The following is a 20,531-nucleotide window of genomic DNA, read 5'->3' on the forward strand; positions in this document are numbered from 1 at the left end:
AGATCATGAGCTTCTAATGTCAATATCCTATTATTTTTCAAATCAATCCATTCTTTTATCCAAACTAAAGCTGCTGCTTTATAATAAAGTTTCCAGTCAGGTAGTTCACGACCATCTCTACTCTTCTCATCCTGTAAATTATTCTAGATTTTTTTATCTTGCCATATAAATTTGGGAATTGTTTTATTAAATCCCATATACTTCTATATGGAAATGTGATCATAGACAGAGAGCTTTAAGATATCATTCAATGCACAGCGATCTGAGTAGATAATTTCAAAATAAATAAATAGGCAAAATATTTGTTCTGGTCATTATTATTTAAAAAAATCTTTTAATTAAAAATATTAGAATGTTCACATGTATTTTCTACTGACAGCGCATTAATTAAGGCAAACACCATTAATACAATGCTTGAATTCTTTTATTGCATTTATTTAAACAAGCAGCAGTTATTCCTAAGTGCATTACATAAAAAATATTCCAAATATCAGTAGGGGCAAATTCCAGACCTGTTGGATGCAGCCTCCATTCACATCAATGCAGCAAAGCACGAAAAAAGATTGACAGCATACAACACTACCTGTTGGTGTTTATCACCTGGGTTGCAAAATGTCATTGTGGAGAACAACAGGGTTATGTTATTCCACAAAGTGCATAGATTATGGAAATCTACATTTCTTTCCCAGGTTTATCCAGTCATAATTCTGTTAACAGCAATGTAAATTACTTAACATTTGTTGACATGGTTTAAATTACAAAAACACAATGCATAAAAGCTCAGTGACAGTCTTCCTCAACCCTGGCAACTTTTAAGACTTCAACTCCTTACTGGGAATTCTGAGAGTTGAAAAAAAAATACTCAGCTTAAAGCTGTCAAGATCGAGAAAAACTGCTCTATAGTATAATTCAGGAATGCAGTGTATGTAAAAGTACATTTTCAGAATTAGGTACAGCTCATTCTGATACATTTTGAATCCTATTGTACATAGATTGAATATATAACCAATGCATAATCTGATGTTTAAATAATTCATACAGTGTAGTGATCTCTGTTGTATGTAAGACAATCATAGATACATACATATGTATACATGTGTGTATACTGTGCACACACACATACAGACCATATGTAATGCACACTGCTCAAAATAAATAAATAAAGGGAACACTTAAACAACACAATATAACTGCAAGTAAATCAAACTTCCGTGAAATCAAACTGTCCACTTAGGCAGTAACACTGATTGACCATCAATTTCACATGCTGTTGTGCACATTCAACTTTGTACACAACAAAGCATTCAATGAGAATATTTAATTCATTCTGATCTAGGATGTGTTATTTGAGTGTTGCCTTTATTTTTTGAGCAGTATATATGAATATATCCGACAGAGCCATGCAGTTTGTTTTGAAAGCAAGTATTTGCTTTGGAATACCTAAAGGCATGAATCTATCATGCCTTCTACCAAATGTATATTTCCAGGGACTGTCTGCACTGGGCAACTGCCTGATCCCAGAAAAAGCAACAGCTGTGTTAAGCCATTACAGATGGACCTCATTCATATATTTGTAGAGTAAAGTGTATTTTTGCCTTTAAATCTGAAGTGCTGCTCAGCCCTAATACCTATTTATGTAGTCATGATGACAGAACATCTTCCTCTGTTGCCAAAGGGCATATTCTACCATCCAACATTCCCTGTTTGCCCACCGACAAGAAAAATATTTATGAATTATGTTTTCAAAATCAGTCCAAGTACATTCACGATTCCAAGTATAGTAATTGGGGGAGGGTGGATACATTCATGGGGTCAAATTAACAACTACTTTAGCAGAAACACCACAGTGATCTGACATAGGAAGCACAAATGTACATCTAAAGTGGAAAAATGAGGAAGGAAAATAAATTTCTAGATAAGGCTTCGCTCAGACAGAAAAACTAAAGGATTGAAGTATAAAGATTGATCAGACACATGGTTCTTTCGCCAACCATTACTTATAAGTAGGTTGTGGCTTATAATGCCGTTCTAGAGGTAGAAGACGGTGTAAACTGAGGTAAGTAAAGTCCAAATTTATTTTCAATACCTGCAAATGTGGCAACAGCCAGTTTGTAACCCCCAATATGGTCAGGGTTAGGGGCAGGAAGGGTGATTCTAGATTTAAGCACTGGTTCAGATCCTGCTGGTTTTCTGCAATAATTTAAAAACAAATGCAACCTTTAAATAAAGTACTGTACCTTTGGGGGGAAAAGGTTTTTCTATATAACCCAAGCCTATTTTTCTCTTTCTTCTTACTCATTATCCATACCCCCAGATCATAGAGTAATTTTAATACTGATTTTAAAGTATGAGAATACTTTAAAGTATGAGAATACTTTCTTTTTGGTACCACATTCATTGCCTGGATCCTCCCACTAGAGCAAATTATCTCTAGATTATTTGATAATTAGATAATCCCGCTAGAGCACCCACTAGATCTTACCCAGTGGTGAGATCATCTGACAACATGGGGTGAGTTACTAACAGTACACTGATGACACCCAGCTGTACATTTCTACCCCATGTCAGTTCAGTAAAGTGATGGAAGTAATGAGCCATTGTCTGGAAGCTGTGCGGGTCTGAATGGGAGTCAAGAGACTAAAACTCAACTCCAATAAGACTGAGTGGCTGTAGGTTCTCTCTCCTAAGGACCTTTCCATCTGCCCGTCCTTGATCCGCATCTTGGGTGTCCTGCTAAATCCACAGCTGAGGCTAGAGCAACATCTCTCAGCTGTAGCTAGGGGGGGCTTTTGCGCAAGTCATGCCCTGATCACCTCGAGGTTCGACTATTGTAATGCTCTCTACACGGGGCTACCTTTGAAAGGTGTTTGGGAACTTCAGATCGTGCAGAATGCAGCTGCAAGAGCAATCATGGGATTCCCAAAGTATGCCCATGTTACACCAACACTCCGCAGTCTGCATTGGTTGCCGATCAATTTCCGGTCACAATTCAAAGTGTTGGTTATGACCTATAAAGCCCTTCATGGCATCGGACCAGAATATCTCCAGGACCGCCTTCTGCCGCACGAATCCCAGCGACGGGTTAGGTCCCACAGAGTTGGCCTTCTCCGGGTCCCGTCGACTAAACAATGTTGTTTGGCGGGACCCAGGAGAAGAGCCTTCTCTGTGGCGGCCCCAACCCTCTGGAACCAGCTCCCCCCGGAGATCAGAACTGCCCCCACCCTCCTTGCCTTTCGTAAAGTTCTTAAGACCCATCTCTGCCATCAGGCAAGGGGGAACTGAGACATCTCCCCTGGGCCTATACAGTTTATACATGATATGTTTGTGTGTATGCTTGCTTTTAATAATGGGGTTTTTAGTGTTTTTTAAATTATTAGATTTGTTCTTACATTGTCTTTGTTATTGTTGTGAGCCGCCCCAAGTCTATGGAGAGGGGCGGCATACAAATCTAATAAATAAATAAATAAATAAATAAGTTCATCTTGTCTACCAGTTGCGGCCCTATCTAGTTCAGGAGGCACTCTGCACAGTCACTCCCGCCCTCATCACCTCTCGCCTTGACTACTGCAATGCGCTCTACACAGGGCTACCCTTGAAGAGCGTTCGGAGACTCCAGCTGGTGCAGAATGCAGCGGCGCACATACAGGTGTACCAAGTTACGCCCATATCACATCAACTTTACGCAAGCTGCATTGGTTACCAGTTAGTCTCCAGATGCAATTCAAAGTGTTGGTTATTACCTTTAAAGCCCTAAATGGCTCAGGTTCAGACTACTTATGAGACTGCCTGATACCTCGCTACGGCCAGTAAGGGCCCACAGAGGTAGCCTTATCCAGGTCCCATCCGCCAAACAATGTCAGCTGGCAGGACCTCGGGGGAGAGCCTTCTCTGTGGTGTCCCCAACCCTTTGGAATCAACTGCTCCCAGAGATACATACTATCTCCCCCTACCGGTTTTCCAGAAAGCCATTAAAGACCTGGCTTTTCCAACCGGCCTGGAATTAAGAATGTGTGTATATATTCCTTGTGTGTCCAATCACACTTGGCCAATAAAAATTCTATTCTATTCTATTTTATATGGTTTTTAAGTTTATTCTTTATGTATTTTTATAATATTGCTATTTTATCATTGTTATATTTTTTATTGTTTTTTAGTAATTATTGTTAGTCGCCCTGAGTCCTATTGGAGTAGGCAGCATAAAAATATAACAAATAATATAAGGTACTTACACTCCTCCAAAATCAATGTAAAACCATCGTTGCAATAACTCATATGTCAGTAGGGTCACTCCAAATTGAGGGGATGAACGAAACACACGAGCTGAAAGTAAAATGAAAAACAATCTCATTAACAATTAGGCTTATAGAAACATTTCCATCCCTTAATACCCTGTTTCCCCGAAAATAAGACGTACCCCGAAAGTAAGGCATGTCAGAGGTTTTGCAGAATTTGCTAATATAAGGCACCCCCCCGAAAATAAGGCGTAGTCAAGTTTACATACGGTACGGTGGAAAAACATACGGTACCATTCAAAGCTGTTCATAGCGGTACCGTAATAATGTGGCATCCCCTGCTGGCCCCTTCCATCGCTTTGTACCGTCCAGTACAGCAGACACAGTCTGCTGCTGTCTCACCGCCATTACAGTCTCCACTACAGTGCGTAGACTGTAGTTCCTCTGGTGGCTGGAAGCTACAATAGCAGCAGTATACTGTTGTACCATATAAGTGCCGTCATTTGTATGTGTGGGTGCCATGCTGACAGGTACCGTACTGTAATCAGTGTACCGTAGGGTACACTTTCTTTGGGGGTGTTAGCTTTTCTGCCTGTGAATTTGTCTTATTTGAGAAATATAAGGCACCCCCTGAAAATAAGACGTAGCACAACTTTTGGAGCAAAATTAATATAAGACAGTGTCTTATTTTTGGGGAAATACGGTAAATCCCCTCAATTGTTACCTGCAGCTCCTTTCCAAAAAGCTCTTGGACCTTCCTCTCGTAAGATCTTTCCAAAGCAATCAATGACACCACTGTAAGTTGTTTGTCCTGCCCGGGCTGCTACCTGTAACCTTGTCTTTATCACATCTGCAGGGGTCACTAAAGATGCAGCTGGCATTCCTGAAGGGAAAAGAGGAAGGGAAGAGAGGAAACCATTTTCAAAGGATTCACTTACATTCTCAGTTGGATGCAATTTCATATGATTCACCTACGAGGTTTGACAAGCAAAATCCAAAATCCACATTTTAATAAAGCTTTTTTTAAAAAAAGGAAGCTATCTATTAAATTTCCAGTGGAAATAACAAGACAGAAAAATATACTGTAAATCAGTGTTTTTCAACCAGTGTGCCGTGGCACACTAGTGTGCCGCGAGACATGGTCAGGTGTGCCGCGAAGAAAGAGAGGGAGGGAAGGAAGGAAGGAGAGAGAGAGAGAGAAAGACATAGAGGGACGTAGGGAGGGAGAGAGAAAGAGAGCAAAAAAGAGAGGAAGGAAGGAAGAGAAAGAAAGGGATGGAGAGAGAGAAAGAAGGAGGAAGGAAGGGAGAGAAAGAGGGAGGGAGAAAGAAATAGAGCGAAGGGGAGGAAGAGAGAGAATTTTTTTGTCCAAACTTTTTTTAGCCCCCCCCCCCGCCCCGCTCAATGTGCCCCAGGGTTTCGTAAATGTAAAAAATGTGCCGCGGCTCAAAAAAGGTTGAAAATCACTGCTCTAAATCACCAGCAAGACCGAGTCCAAATATGTAGGATCTTGCATCACTTCTAAAGATTCCTAAAATATAAGTAATCTTTAAATGTTAAATAACTTAATACAATGTTGAATTATATACCACACTTTTGAAATCTGATTATGAGAAACCGGATTGTATTGAACAGAGAATGGCTAAAATAACAATTTGAGAAACTGAAAAATGAAATTCCAGATGTCTAGGAATGATTTGTCAGACATGTGTGAACTGTTTTGAATAAGGCAATATTTTGTACTACTCAAAAGATGCATGAATATGTGTTATGTTATTCAGTAATATCTTACTGAATTTACTGTGATATTAAAAATATAAAACATTACTACAATGTTTTATATTGTTAATATTATCACAGTAAATGTATTAGTAAACCAGTGACTATTTATAAGAATTAAATCTAATCTACATTTTGTTTCATTTTTCTTTCCTAGTTTGTAATTTTTTTAGATTGATAATTGCTGTTACCACTGCCCCCCCCCATGCCTAAAATTTGGAGAAAGTCCTTCAAGAAAGATAATTATAATAGTAATCATGAACCATTTTACCAAACTATTTAAAAGCCACTGATAAAAAGAAAATATGCAGTCCTTCCTAAGAAAATGGGTTAATGAGTAAAGAAAGCACTTTGAAATGCACTTGGACCTCAAGTCTGCTCTTGCATGGTTAGAAAAATTGGTTTAGCCAATTCTTGTGGATGGAAAATTTTGCTTGGTTTTGAATATGAAATAAAATACAGTGGTACCTCTACTTACGAACTAATTTGTTCCATGACCAGGTTCGTAAGTGGAATTTGTGAAAAACCAAAAGAGCATGGATGATTGATGGCTACAAGATGTTACAAGATGTTTTCTTTAGAATTATTGTGCTATATCTAATCATAATAATGATATATCTAATAATATAGTTGTGTATGTATGTATGATTAAGTAACATAATTATCTCATTATGAGGGTTTTAACAAGTTACATGTTATTTGAATTGAATTTTGATGCTTTTTATAAGATTTGTTTTTATATAGTTACAAATTTGATTTAATGTTGAAAAAGATTCAGACAATTATAGCTATTATTGGAATATTATAAAGTTGCATAATTATTACCTTTAAAGGTCTTTATATAAGATTAAATAATGAAATAAATTAGATTACAATAGGTTAGTTATTGGAAGGATATAAAATTTCAATAACTATCACCACACTCTATAAGAGAAGTTTCTATATATGATTTGTATAATTCATAAATTTGAACTGATTCAGATAATTATTGATACTGTTGGAATGTTACAAGATTTGTATAATTATTATCATTAAAGATTATAAAATTGATAAATGAATTTTTTGTTGTGGAAATTCTAGAATGTTATTAACCAATGGATAGAAGTGTAGAGATAAGACTAAAATTTGTTAAAAGAAAAGAAAATTTGAAAGGAGATAAAAAATGGGGAAAGAAATTAGAAGGTTAATTTATTTAGAAATGGCAGAAGGGAATTTTTTTTTTTAAAGATTGGTTAAGATACAAAGAGAAAGGGCCTAAAATTAAAAATTACAAGGGATAATGAATAAATTTGGAAAATAAGCAATATTGAATAATTATAAAGAAAATTGAAAATTATAGGTGGTAGACCCAGGCAAGAAAAATAGGAGGTAAGGAGGCAGCATTAGATAATAGTAGATCTACTTAAAAGAATATATTTTATATTTAAATATGGAAAAAGGGAAGCTGTAAATTTAAGATTGCACACATGTTGGAATGAAGGTTTTGGATTGTTCATCTGTTAATCACATAATATGGAAAGTACTCAGGGAAAGACAAGAGGGAAGAAGAGGAAGGGGAAAGGAAGGAGAAAGAGGCAGGCAGGCAGGCAGGCAGGCAGGAAGGAAGGAAGGAAGGAAGAGGGAGAGAGGAAGAAAGAAGGTAGAGGAAAGAGAGGGAGATAGAAGGAGGGGGTTTATATGAAATATAGAAGGAAAATGGACGGGAGATAAAAGTATAAAAGGTGCAAATTTAGGACATTTGTTTATGGCATTTTGAATAAATGTATGCATGTAATGTTTTGATATTATGGTATATGTATGAATGAAAAATTGGTTAAAAAAATTAAAAAAAAACATTTGTTGAAAACAAATATAATGGAATTTGCCATATTTAGAACTGAATAGGGAGGGGGAATAAAAAATAAAAGATTGTACAGTATTCCAAAAACACTGTCTCTTCTTATTTTATTACTTTTCCATTCTGCAGCACTTCCAAACCAGTGTGGTCAGACAAAGATGCATAAATCTCCTTTGCCTTCCCTCCCTCCTCCTTCTCTCTAAAGCTTAATAATTCTGTAACCATTTTCATCCAAACCACTATGGTTTGGCTCCAAAACACAATCTCACTTTTTTTTTTTAGTAGACTGCTTTGAAAGAGATGTAAAAGTGTGTGTTTATCACTAAAATAAGAACTGCTTGTCCATGCTCCAAAACCAAAAGAGAGAAAGAAGAAGAAGAAGGTACTGTGACTTTTCACATTTAAAATCTGATGTACTTTCTTTTATGTGCAAGTACCATTGCTCTTAAGACGTTTCCACACACAATTATTCTGGCTTACACTTATTAGAAACTGGACTTTTAACAATTTGTTAACACTGGAAAAGACATGTGTCTTGTTCACAGAAATTGTGCCATCACGTAAATGGGATGAGTGCCAGTTGATGACCACATACTGTATGTTTCTAAGATATTGCCCTTGTAAAAACCAGCTAGTGTAATTAGCTTTGTGATGCCATGGCCAAACAGTTTTGTTTTCTGCTGAATTACCAACTACATCTATCAGTAGGAGTCCCACAATTACAAACAAGGAGTTTTCAAACCATATTTAACCATGTTATCCTTAATAGACTTTAATTCCTTCAAAGCAGACAATACACAGAAAACTAAAAGCATACTAAAAATACACACACACACATGCACAAACACTTCCTCCAAATGAACTTCTTTCACTATTGCTGGAGAATACAAGCAAGTGTTCAGACTGTATCATCTATCTTAGAACTTCATTCCACTTATCTAATTTTATATTGAATAACAGAGTCAAGGCATTACTTTAAAGAGTGGTGGTTTGAATAGAAAGTAACCTGAAATGGAAAAAATAGGGGATATATATTTATATAGGATATATTCATATTATAGATACTGGTAACAATTGATAATGAGAGACTGTTTCAGTGGTTGGAGTTCAAAGAGGCAGTTATTGTGTTTGCAATAATTTAACAAAAAACAAAAAAAACCTTTAAGAATGCTAAGAAATTACACAAAGGCTTGAATTTCACATATAGGATACATGGCTCAAAATCTTTTTATTTTATGACACACTTAACCCAACTTTACAACCATTGTATTTTGACTAAATGTATGCATTTTGAAAACAAAGTATTTAAAAACAGACCATGTGCATTTTCTGTATTATAAAATTAATTGGTGGATATTGAAAAGAACAAATTAAATATATATATAAATTAGTACATGCTCTTAACTATTAATTATTACATTAATGGTATATCCCAAACAGCTTCTTAAAGGTGACAGATTGGGATCTAAAAACCTGTCTTCAAATCCCAAACTGATCATGGAGTAGGTGACCATTTCATCAACTATCTTCACTGATGTTCTCACTGTTGTGAGAATATTTTATATGTTGTGGAAATGGCTCCTTATTGGTGTCTTGCAATTCCAATCCCTGATGATGAATTCACTGCCAAATCTAGGGTAAATGTAAGTCCTGTGATTCTCCTTGTAAGCAACAACATGATTCAAGAATTTTAGTGGTATCTTGAATCACTTTAACTGCTAGAGCCAATAGCAGATAATTTAGGAATCAATCGAAAAGCCAATTTGGCTGCACAGAACAATTGATGTAACAGATTCTAGAGCAATGTTTCTCAGGTTTGATAACTTCAAAATGAATGGATTTCAACTCTCAGAATTGAAGCTGGCTGGGGAATTCTAGGATTTGTACATCTTCAAGTTGCCAAAATTGAGAAATACTACTCTAGAGTCTGAGTATAAAAACCTGCCAATTAAAAAAACAACAGACAATCTAATATTCCAAACTACAGTGTTCCCTCAGTTTTCGCGGGGGATGCGTTCCGAGACTGCCCGCAAAAGTTGAATTAAGTAGAGATGCAGAAGTAAATAAACTATTTTTGGCTATGAACAGTATCACAAGCCTTCCCTTAACGCTTTAAACCCCTAAATTACAATTCCCCATTCCCTTAGCAACCATTTAGAGTTTTACTCACCATATTTAATTATTAAAGTTTATTTAAAAAATATTTATTAAAGGCGGATGAAAGTTTGGCGATGACATATGATGTCATTGGGTGAGAAAGACCATGGTATAGGGAAAAAACCCGCTAAGTATTTTTTAATTAATATTTTAAAAAACCGTGGTATAGACTTTTCGCGAAGTTCGAACCCGGGAAAATTGAGGGAACACTGTATTCACTATTTTTTATTACAGAGCTCAAAGTTAAAATATCCAGGAGTTGATATCTACCATTTCAGAAATGAGAAAGCAAAAAAGCTTCTATTGATGGGTTTTTTTCCATTCATAAGACTGAATGCAAAAAATTCAGGAAAACATGTTTTTGAGGGCAGCGGGTGACACGATGCCAAAAAACCAACTGATTTCTGATGATTCTATGATTTCCCTTAGTAGAATCACAGCAGGACAAAGAAGTATTTATTGTTTCCCTTTTCATTCCACGCAAAAAAGACAGTTTCTCCATACCCATTACGTTTCTATTATTTATCATAATAACAGGAGTAACCATATTTCCTTTATGAAACCATTAGAATGCAGCATTTCATATATGCTGTCTAAAGTAGCTCACTCACTACTACATATATCTGATAACAATAACTTTATTTTATTTTATTTATAACTTTTCTCTTCCTTCCCATACAACAGAAAGTACCTAAAATCAGTATCCCTTTCCCTGTCACTGCACATTCTTGAGATATATTTGGATCCTATCATGAATTGATATTTTAAAAATGTTAAAGCTATTACTGGTGAATGTCTTTTTTAGTCAATTTCCCCTCCTCTCCTACTCATTGCCTGTACCATGTTTCCAACAACAATCCGGGTCCCATCAACAAAACAATGTCGTTTGGTGGGGCCCAGGGGAAAAGCCTTCTCTGTGGCGGCCCCGGCCCTCTGGAACCCCCTGGAGATTAGAATTGCCCCCACCCTCCTTGCCTTTCGTAAGCTCCTTAAAACCCACCTCTGCCGTCAGGCATGGGGGAACTGAGATATTCTTTCCCCTTAGGCCTTTACAATTCATGTATGGTATGTTTGTATGGATGGATGTTTGGTTTTATAATAAGGGTTTTTTAGTTGTTTTAGTATTGGATTTACATGCTGTTTTTTGTTACTGTTGTTAGCCGCCCCGAGTCTACCGAGAAGGACGGCATACAAATCCAATAAATAAAATAAAAATAATAATAAACAAGACCCTTTCCTATATTTTTTTGGAACCTGAAATAAGCACTTGGCCTTATTGCCATGTGGTTAAAAGCCCGATTGGGCTTATTATCAGGGCATGTCTTATTTCAAATTTTTCTACTACCTGTTCTGTGGGCATGATTTGGTGGGCGTGACTTGGTCAGGTGGAACCTTGCTGTGACTGACATCAAGTTGGCCACACCCATTCAGTCACATGATCTTTACCAAGCCATGCCCACAGAACTGGCAGAAAAGGCAGGTCCCTTTATGGTCCCTCCTCCCTTCGCATCAAAACACCTTAAAAACTTCCTTCTGAGCAGCTCTGTTGTGATGCAGTCCTTCTGACATAGCAGGCTGCTCTCCTGGCTGGGTCTGGCAATGGGAGGTGGCCGTTCATTTGCAACAGCATGCAACGGGGTGCATGTGCACAGCTGGCGAGAAGAACAGGGCAGCGATTGGACTTCAGGCCTCTTTTTCGGCCTGTAGTTTTTGGCACAAGAATCCTACAGCCACCACTTCTTTTTCGGCATGAGAAGTCTCTTTGCCAGCCAGAACTGAGCTGGCAGCAGCAGCTGCAGGTTTTTTGTGCCGAAAACTATAGGCTTTGTTTTTCTACTACATATTTGCTTGTAACTCCTTGCACTATTCAAAACAGAATTTTGAACAAAATTCAAAAAGCCTTCTTTAGCAACTAATACCTCTGTGAAGTCTGAATTTGATTCTTTCTATCTTTACTTTTTGAATAAGGGAACAGAAATAGTATTTTTTTCAATTGTCAGGTGCAGATTCAATCTTTGCATACAAATCTAATAAATTATTATTATTATTATTATTATTAATTAAATTTGTATGCTGCCCCTCTCCGAGGACTTGGGGCGTTTTACAACAGCAATATCAATACAATAACAGTTTGCTTGTATCCTAAGATTTTTATTAATATTGATTGTTTCTTCATTGCTTATTTGACTCCTATGACAATCATTAAGTGTTGTACCACATGATTCTTGACAAATCTATTTTTTCTTTTATGTACACTGTGAGCATCTGCACCAAGATAAATTCCTTGTGTGTCCAATCACACTTGGCCAATAAAGAATTCTATTCTATTCTATTCTATTCATATAAAGCATCTCACAGACATACTCCATAAGTAAATCATATCCATATTTCAGTATTTGTCCAGTTATTTTATTTATATGGCAATCTTACTTGCAATCTTACTATATCTTTATTAACACTGATGACTTCTTTTCATTATTTTTTATTGTATACTAATGTAAAGAATATTTCTGTCAACTCTGCCATTCAACATATTATTCCAAAACATATCTATAAAGTTATCCTTTCCACATTCCCTTACTTCAGTTTTATCCAAAAACATTTCATTAATTTTATGTCTAATTCTATTTAGCCCAATAATATTTACTTTTGATAGTGTGCTTAATATGCAGAGAATAAATGCATGTAATATAACTTCAGAAACCTAAATTAGGGTTATATTTTCTAATTTAAGAAGAGGGATAATCTCTGTAGATAAACATGATTATCAATGAATTTTATTATTATAATGAATTATCATATGCTTTATTTGTCAGAAAAATTATATGGCCTTCTTAACAATTCAAGAAGAAATATACAACACCCCTCCAATATTTTCCAAAAACTACCACCATGCCCAATAGGTAAGAGATATAGTAAAATCACTGGCCCAGTGTCACTCAATATGTTTCCATAAGGATGGCTTGAATCCAGATTTCTCTAGTCCAAACTTAACACCTTTTCCAGTACTGCAGAGCTGCAATTTGGAATGTGTTTTTAAAAGGACAACCTTTCTAATGCAATAAAGACACTTACCAGCTATTGCTCCTGCCAGAAGCAAATAACCAGGAGCCACCTGTCCATCTTCATTTGCAAAAGCAGACTTTGTATGAGCGTAACAAGGGAAGTAAATGGCAGAAAAAGGAATGTCGCGAAGGAAACAGGCTTTGGCTCCCTAGGAAATGAACAAACAAATATAGAAGATAAAAAAAATTCCCTATGAACAGGTAAAAATAGGATCAGGGTAGAAAGGGTTTTAGAACTAACCTTGGAAAAGGTATGGGGGGAGCCATTAAGGAGGGACTTAGAAAACAGATTACACAATTCAAAGATTGAAGAAGATGTGAGAAAGCCACTGAAGGATTCAGCAAGAGTAGCAAAATCACATTTCTTTTGTCCCTATCCCATGAAAAGTCAAGTATAAGAGAAACCAAGATACATTTTATCCTACATTCATTCTGAAATTAAGAAGGAAATGTTACTGGATTATTGTAGTTTAAAGAATGCATACACCTTAACTACTATTCAGGGAAACCATTACAAATTTCCAAATTTAGATTGAGATCAAGGGTTGTTATGAGGTTTTTTTTTAACAGGAATGACCGCACTACTTTCTCAACCATTATTTTATGACATAATGCGTTTTTCATTCCCTGGACTCATCCAATATATTTTTAATAACCAATCTTAATTGGCCAGGTTCAGATGAATCAAAATGATTGTATTAATTATCCCTTCATCATTTCACAGGACAGAATCATTTGCTTTAGCTACTAAGAAATATTTCACACTATTTAGGAATTCATTAGATTCTGTAACTCTTTGAAGGTGGATTTGCAAAATTAAATCTTCTTGTCTAGCCTAGATACAGACCTTATAACATAATACAGAGGATGAAGATTTCCAGATAAGAAGAATAGAATGGAATGGAATGAATAAATAGTAGCTGAATGTGCATGACTTTGGATGTGGTACAATTTTGTCTAGGAAATTGTCTATTACCTTTGTTCTTCTGATAAACCTACCTTATCATGCCTCCCATACATAGCTATTATTTCCAGGTTGCTGCTGTGTCCTCCCTGTTTCTTTACCAGTGATCCCCAGGCTCATTTACCCATAACCTAATACCAATACCAAGAAGAAACTCAATGCGCATCATTTGCCTATCTCAGTAACAGAGAATGTCACCAGATTCCAACCTTCAACAAACTCTATTGGTTTGTGCAGCCAAATAAAGGATATAGTTTATCACACTGACTAGCTCTAACCCACTTCTGAGTCTCCACTCACCTTCTCCATATTGAATTTACAGAATAAGTTGCTTTGCTGGCAAGCAAAGGGGTGATCAAAAAGGAGTTTAATAGTTTATATAAATTACCTATGCTCAATCCTACTTCTTAATACTACAACTGTTGTAGGTGTATAAGGAAGAATAAAGTTTTACTTGAAAGACATTGAAAGTCTCCTAGTTTCTTCTACTAGGTATTGGTGTGTGTATGTGTGTGTGGAATGAATCCAAGATAATCCCAAACTTGCCTATGACAGCCTATCTGTCCAGGCAAACAAGATGAATGAATCTGAAGAAAAATGCTGCAGCATGAATGAGTTCCGGGATTCCGACCTTTCAAGGATTTGCACCAGTTATCCAGTTGGATAATATTTCATGACACTTAAAATCTTCTCTGCCCTGGAAAATCTATATACAATGATAGGAATAAATTTTCTTCCCAATGATAGAAATCACACCATCTAATCATAATCATCATGACTGTGGTGTTATGTTAAAGACCATCCTGGTAGATTCCAAACAACTTAAAAATATAAAACCCCAGTTAAAACAGTTAGAAACAGCATAAACTAAAACTTTCATAATTAAAATAAAATCAAAATAGGGGCCATATAACAATTCATTCCAGGTTTAAAACTAAAATATAAGTGGGAGACAGAGTGCCATCAATATTGGTAGAGGGCGCTGTTCTAGAGGGCAGGTCCATAGCGGTCAAAAAGCAAATTTCCCTAATCCCAAAATATGACATTTAATATAGTGCCAAGAAAGAATCTAATATGTTAAAATGTATTGGGTAGGCAGAAATTATTGGGAATAAATGATCCCCTAGGTGTCTAGGCTCTATGTCATGAAAAGCTTTATAAGCACTGGCCATCACCTTGAATTTCAGTTAGAAGTTGACTAGCTGTCAATTCAGCTTATGATAGCAGCAGTAATAAATAGGCACATTGAGTAGCCCTCTTTACTGCTCATGTACAACCTTCTGGCAAGTTTTCAAGAGCAGCCTTATGTAGAGTGCACTGAAATAATTTAATTGTGACCTGATCAAGGTGACCAGGTTCTTCAAGTAAACCTGGGAGCTTCCAGAAGCCTACTGTTATTTCTCCATTTTTGTATATACCACTAGTTTGAGCAGAAAGAATTCACATGGGGAAAATGAGTTCACTTTTAGCAAAGGATAAATTCTAAGAATTTGCCATGAAACTTCATGTCTGCTAAATTGTTTTGCTGTATCTTTTCAGCAGAAAACGTAATTCTGAAATTATTTGGCATTTATCAGCTTGAACAGGTCTTAACGTCGCCGTAGAGCATTGCACACCAAGAAAACTAGACACAAGAACAGTTTTTCCTCAAATGCCATCACTCTGCTAAACAAATAATTCCCTCAACACTGTCAAACTATTTACCAAGTCTGTACTACTATTACTACTAGTTTTTTTCATCATTCCTATAACTCATCTTCTTCCACTTATGACTGTATGACTGTAACTTGTTGCTTGTATCCTTAAGTATTTTTTTTATTATTGATTGTTTCCTGATTGCTTATTTGACCCCTATGACAATCATTAAGTTTGTACCTCATGATTCTTGACAAATATATATTTTCTTTTATGTACACTGAGAGCATATACACCGAAGATAAATTCCTTTATTGGCCAAGTGTGTCCAACACTTGGCCAATAAAGAATTCTATTCTTTTCAATATTTATTTTGCTTCAATCCAGATCATCACTTTTCTCTCTTAGAAGTAGCGTTTAAGTACTTTCATTTAAAATGAAAAATATAGTTACTTGAACTCTGCATTATCCTTACATTTTTGTTTTAATTCTCTGGGCTGTCATTACCAGTTTAAGAAATCTCTTGTTTTCTAATAAGAGACAAGATGCTTATTGGATTTTAAAGATAACCTCAAATACCCTTGTTACAGTACTTTTATTTATGCACTGTATGGGTTAAGATATATTCATTTGTTAACCATTTTTACTCCCTGCTATAAATCTGAAGAACTTTTAGTGGTTGATGAAATTTGGCCAGTGGCATTCTTAAATCTACTCATTTTGACAACAACTGGCATATGAGCAGCTATTCCAGAGTCTCATGCTATATTTATTTCCATATGTTCCATAAGTAAATTTGCAAAGCCTCTGTACTTGCTGGTGTTCTCTGCAAGTTGGTGAAAAAAGATGACCGGTGTGGGAGGGGAGTCTCTCAATCTTTTCTTTCACTTTAAGAGCATTATTGCATCAGAAGGAAGTAGATGTCCATTTTTATATGTTTTAAAGAATTATTCAATTTATGATTGATTTCCCATAACCTTCCTTAACTGACATTAGCTGGTTGCAGTTGATTAATCTGAAGGTAAATGAGGCCTACTTTTAAACATACTTTCCCAGACTTTAAAACAGAAGGGTGGGAAGTAACTTGAGATGGTAGAGAGACTGGCATAGAGCCAAAGTTTGTGGTTAATATAGTGGATCATTTGATCTTGCTTTGTTTACACGTAAACCATTTAGGTCTGATAGATATTTTATTTCGTATGCCTGAAAGCATGTAACCAGGGGTTCCTTATAAATTATGTAATTTCCGTCTTCGAAAGATTACTGTAAACATAAAAAATGGCCATTTTAAATATTTTAAGTTGATCCTCTTTTTATTACAATTATATTCTGTCTTTCCCTAGGGATTCCTAGAACCTAAAGCATTGATTATGCTAGTTTTGATCCAGATTTAGGATGCTGAACACGGTAGGCCTGAATCCTACAAAAAAAATGAACCAGCTGCATCAAATTCTATCAATCAACTTAACAAATGCATCATATGAAGCTGAATCGTGATTTCATTTTAAACTGTTAAAAATGTGCTTCCAAACTAAGGTCTTTTCAGGTGGTACCCTTTGCTAATTCTCATTTGGATGTAATTTACCACCAACAGGTGGCTTCAGTTGCTCTTGAACCTGAGGATAGTGTAGCAACCTGGGCACAGATCTGCAAGGCATGACACATTTCCCTCAAGGCCTGGTCACTGGCTCTTCACCTTCCCTCACATTTCTCCTCAGAAGCTTTTTACTTTTGGATTGTATCTTGATGCATGACCAGTAGGGGAAAAAAACTACCCTGGACTGTCAGCAGTTTGGACAATCAGTTCAATGGGGGCAGATTCTTTAGCTTGCTAATTTCTGTTTATTTCATCCCTACCTGCAAATAAATAAATAAATAATTGATAAATTAATAAATAAAAATAAATAATAAATAAATAATAAAAATAAATAAATAAAAATAAATAATAAAAATATAAATAAATAATAATAATAAATAAATAATAATAAATAATAAAAATATAAATAAATAATAATAAATAAATAAATAAATAAATAAGAACTTAAGTAAATTATTTCTACTACAACAAGAGGGCAATTACATTCACAAAGGCACCTCTGTGTCAGGGCTCTGTACAAGGAGCCAGAAGGTCTGGGAGGCGAAGGCTTAACTTAGTCTCCTGCAGTGAATGCACATTGTCTGGTAGAGGGGGAAAAATGCCAGACTGGTGGGACCTCGCCGAATTCAAGGCAACAGAGGTACACCTTGTCTGAGAGAGTTATTTAATGCTTCTGGCACCTGTACTTACCGCCATCCCTTCTTTTCCTACCTTACAGGTTTAGAATTTATTTGGCATGTATAATTGTTATTTTGATCCTATGGCAATAAACAATAGGCAGCATGTCATTTCTTGATCCGTTAGCATTCTTCTTGGGTTTCACCAGCAACTTAACCCTTCCAATTCAGCCGTGAGACAATCTCTTTCTACACTCTTTTCTTCAAGTCATGTTATATTGCTTTAAATGCTCCAGTTAAAGGTTTAAAAGTTGAAATTGACAAATCGAAAATTCTTGATTTGTTCTTGCTTCAAAGCCAAGTAGGTTTACAACGATTGACTAAATAATAATGTGTGCTTTTGTAAACTGAAATTGAAAAATGAAGTTTTGAAATTTTGGATTTTAAATATAGTCTGAATAGAAAGATTCGATGTCTTACATACTGTCTATAAATACTCCATTTATCATTAGATAATGATATACGATATAACTCTATTTTGAAGTATCTTCCTAGTTGACATCAGATTAGTTGTTTTGATTTCACTAACTCTCAAAAGATTTTTGACAAATTCTTCAAGTCAAGTGCAAGCAGTAACATTTTTTCTTTCAAGATTGTTGTGAGAAATTAAATTGAGTTAATGGAAAGTAATACAAAATATCATATCTTTTTTGGAAATAGAAAAGGAATTAAACCCCCCCAAAAAGTGATTTTCAAATTTTATGACTTTTCCTGAAATACATTTTTGTAAACTGAAATGAGTTGTATGTCTATTCTATAAAAGCTGAATCAAACATAAAATGAAACTGTGTTTCCTGAACTTTTACAAATATTTATTTTCTATATTGTTAAACTAGTAGTTACTGTCATCATTAGTCATACAGTATAACTTTGAGTTTTTAATTATTGCTATTACTACTAAATTAGTAATTAATTACAACTAATTATATCTAGAAAGTTAATGAAATGTGTTCACAATTTATGCCATTATTGTCAAAAATATGTTTTATATATGTGTGTGTGTGTGTGTGAGAGAGAGAGAGATATGTATGATATATGTGTGTGTATGTGCATGGGTGCGTATGTGTGATATATATATGTGTGTGTGTGTGTGTGTGACATATATATATATCCCAGTGGTTATGGCTAGCTGATGAGGCCAAAATAGGTCTATCCTAGTCTCCCTTAATTTTCAAATTCAGCAAAAAAACCATGTGACACATACAGATAAAATTGTCGGCTATCAATAAAATTAACTGCCTTGAAAATGGCCCTGGGTTGGGCCGAGAGGCAAATAAGGAGTTGTGATGTTCCTTCAATACACCAGGGTGATTCGACACCAAAATATGTAACCCTTCCCTGGTGCAGAGCTGAAGGGATTGGATACTGTAGCCTAGAAGATAATTCTCTGCCTTACAAGGCAAAGGTTTGCAGGTTCAAGTCCCAGTGGGTATGGCTAGCTGATGAGGCCAAAATAAGGCCGAAATAGATCTATCCTAGTCTCCCTTAATTTTCAAATTCAGCAAAAAAACCATGTGTGTGTGTGTGTGCGTATGTGTGTTTGTGATATGTGTGTGTGTGTGTGTGTGTGTGCGTGTGTGCGTGTGTGTGTGTGCGTGTGTGCGTGCATGTGTGTGTGTGATATACAGTATGTGTGTGTGTGTGTGTGTGATATACCATTGACAACCCTTTCCAGATACTGACTGGATAAAATCTACATCATCTTGACTTCATTATTAATACATCCTCCAACATAGTATATGTATTATAAAAACATCAATGGTGTAAATAGCAGCTAGTAACTCATCTAAAGACAACGATGCTCTAACATTCTCTTCTCATTTTGCTAACTTTTTTAATGCCTTTACTTATTCACCTTAGAAAAGACTACTGTAGAGAACACAATTGTGAAAGAAGTGAAACAACCAGCATTATATTAGAAAGGTACCAACTTCAGGGTTCAGACACAACTGAAAATTTAATAGAATAATCTTGCTTCAAGTCCCAGGCAAGACAATCAATATTGCAGTGATCCAACAACCTTTGCTATGGATGTAGACGAGACAGGAGCAGGACAATTTTACAATAATGAGTGACTGTTTGTCAATATAACATCAAAAGATATAATACTAACAATATGAAAATGAACTGGAATGCTAAAGTTGGAAGTTAAATAACATTTGCAACAAAATTAATCCTCAATATACAAACAAACAAGAAACAAGTGAACACAACATTTCCTGGAAAATTCTTTATATAAATACCCAACAACCTAAAATAAATTCTCCATAACAATTCTGCATATTACTGTAAAATCAAATTGACTATTTCTCTGCAAGGAAAAATAGAAATCCTGGCATTGACTGAAAATGAAGCAGACCAAAATCAATCTGCAAAGAAAGTAAAGTGGTTATGTGGTTGATATTTTGAAAAAAGAAAATTAAGAAAGGTCAAAAGCAAAAGACAAAACATTAAGAAGACCATCTGCAACTAAGGGTTGAGCTAAAGAAGAAGCAAGGAATTATCTCTAAATAATTCACAAATTCAGTGTAATTATCAAAGGAACAATAGACTTTTCAAAAAATAATCTTCAAAATTGTGAAAACCTT

At 35.6% G+C, this 20,531-nt stretch overlaps 1 protein-coding gene across 1 annotated transcript in view; it reads right to left on the reverse strand.

Moving 5' to 3' along the window:
- Positions 1-406: 406 nt before the first annotated feature.
- SLC25A13 (solute carrier family 25 member 13) overlaps positions 407-20,531 on the reverse strand; it is a 151,685-nt gene continuing 131,560 nt past the window's right edge. Inside the window, exons 15-18 of the mRNA XM_070729197.1 lie at positions 13,081-13,219; positions 4,957-5,115; positions 4,230-4,320; positions 407-2,190 (exon numbers count right to left, since the gene is read on the reverse strand). Coding sequence (XP_070585298.1) covers positions 2,016-2,190; positions 4,230-4,320; positions 4,957-5,115; positions 13,081-13,219 — 564 coding nt within the window. The 3' untranslated portion in view covers positions 407-2,015. The remainder of the gene's footprint in view (positions 2,191-4,229; positions 4,321-4,956; positions 5,116-13,080; positions 13,220-20,531) is intronic.

Source organism: Erythrolamprus reginae, chromosome Z (assembly GCF_031021105.1).
Source record: "Erythrolamprus reginae isolate rEryReg1 chromosome Z, rEryReg1.hap1, whole genome shotgun sequence".
Classification (NCBI taxonomy): domain Eukaryota; kingdom Metazoa; phylum Chordata; class Lepidosauria; order Squamata; family Dipsadidae; genus Erythrolamprus; species Erythrolamprus reginae.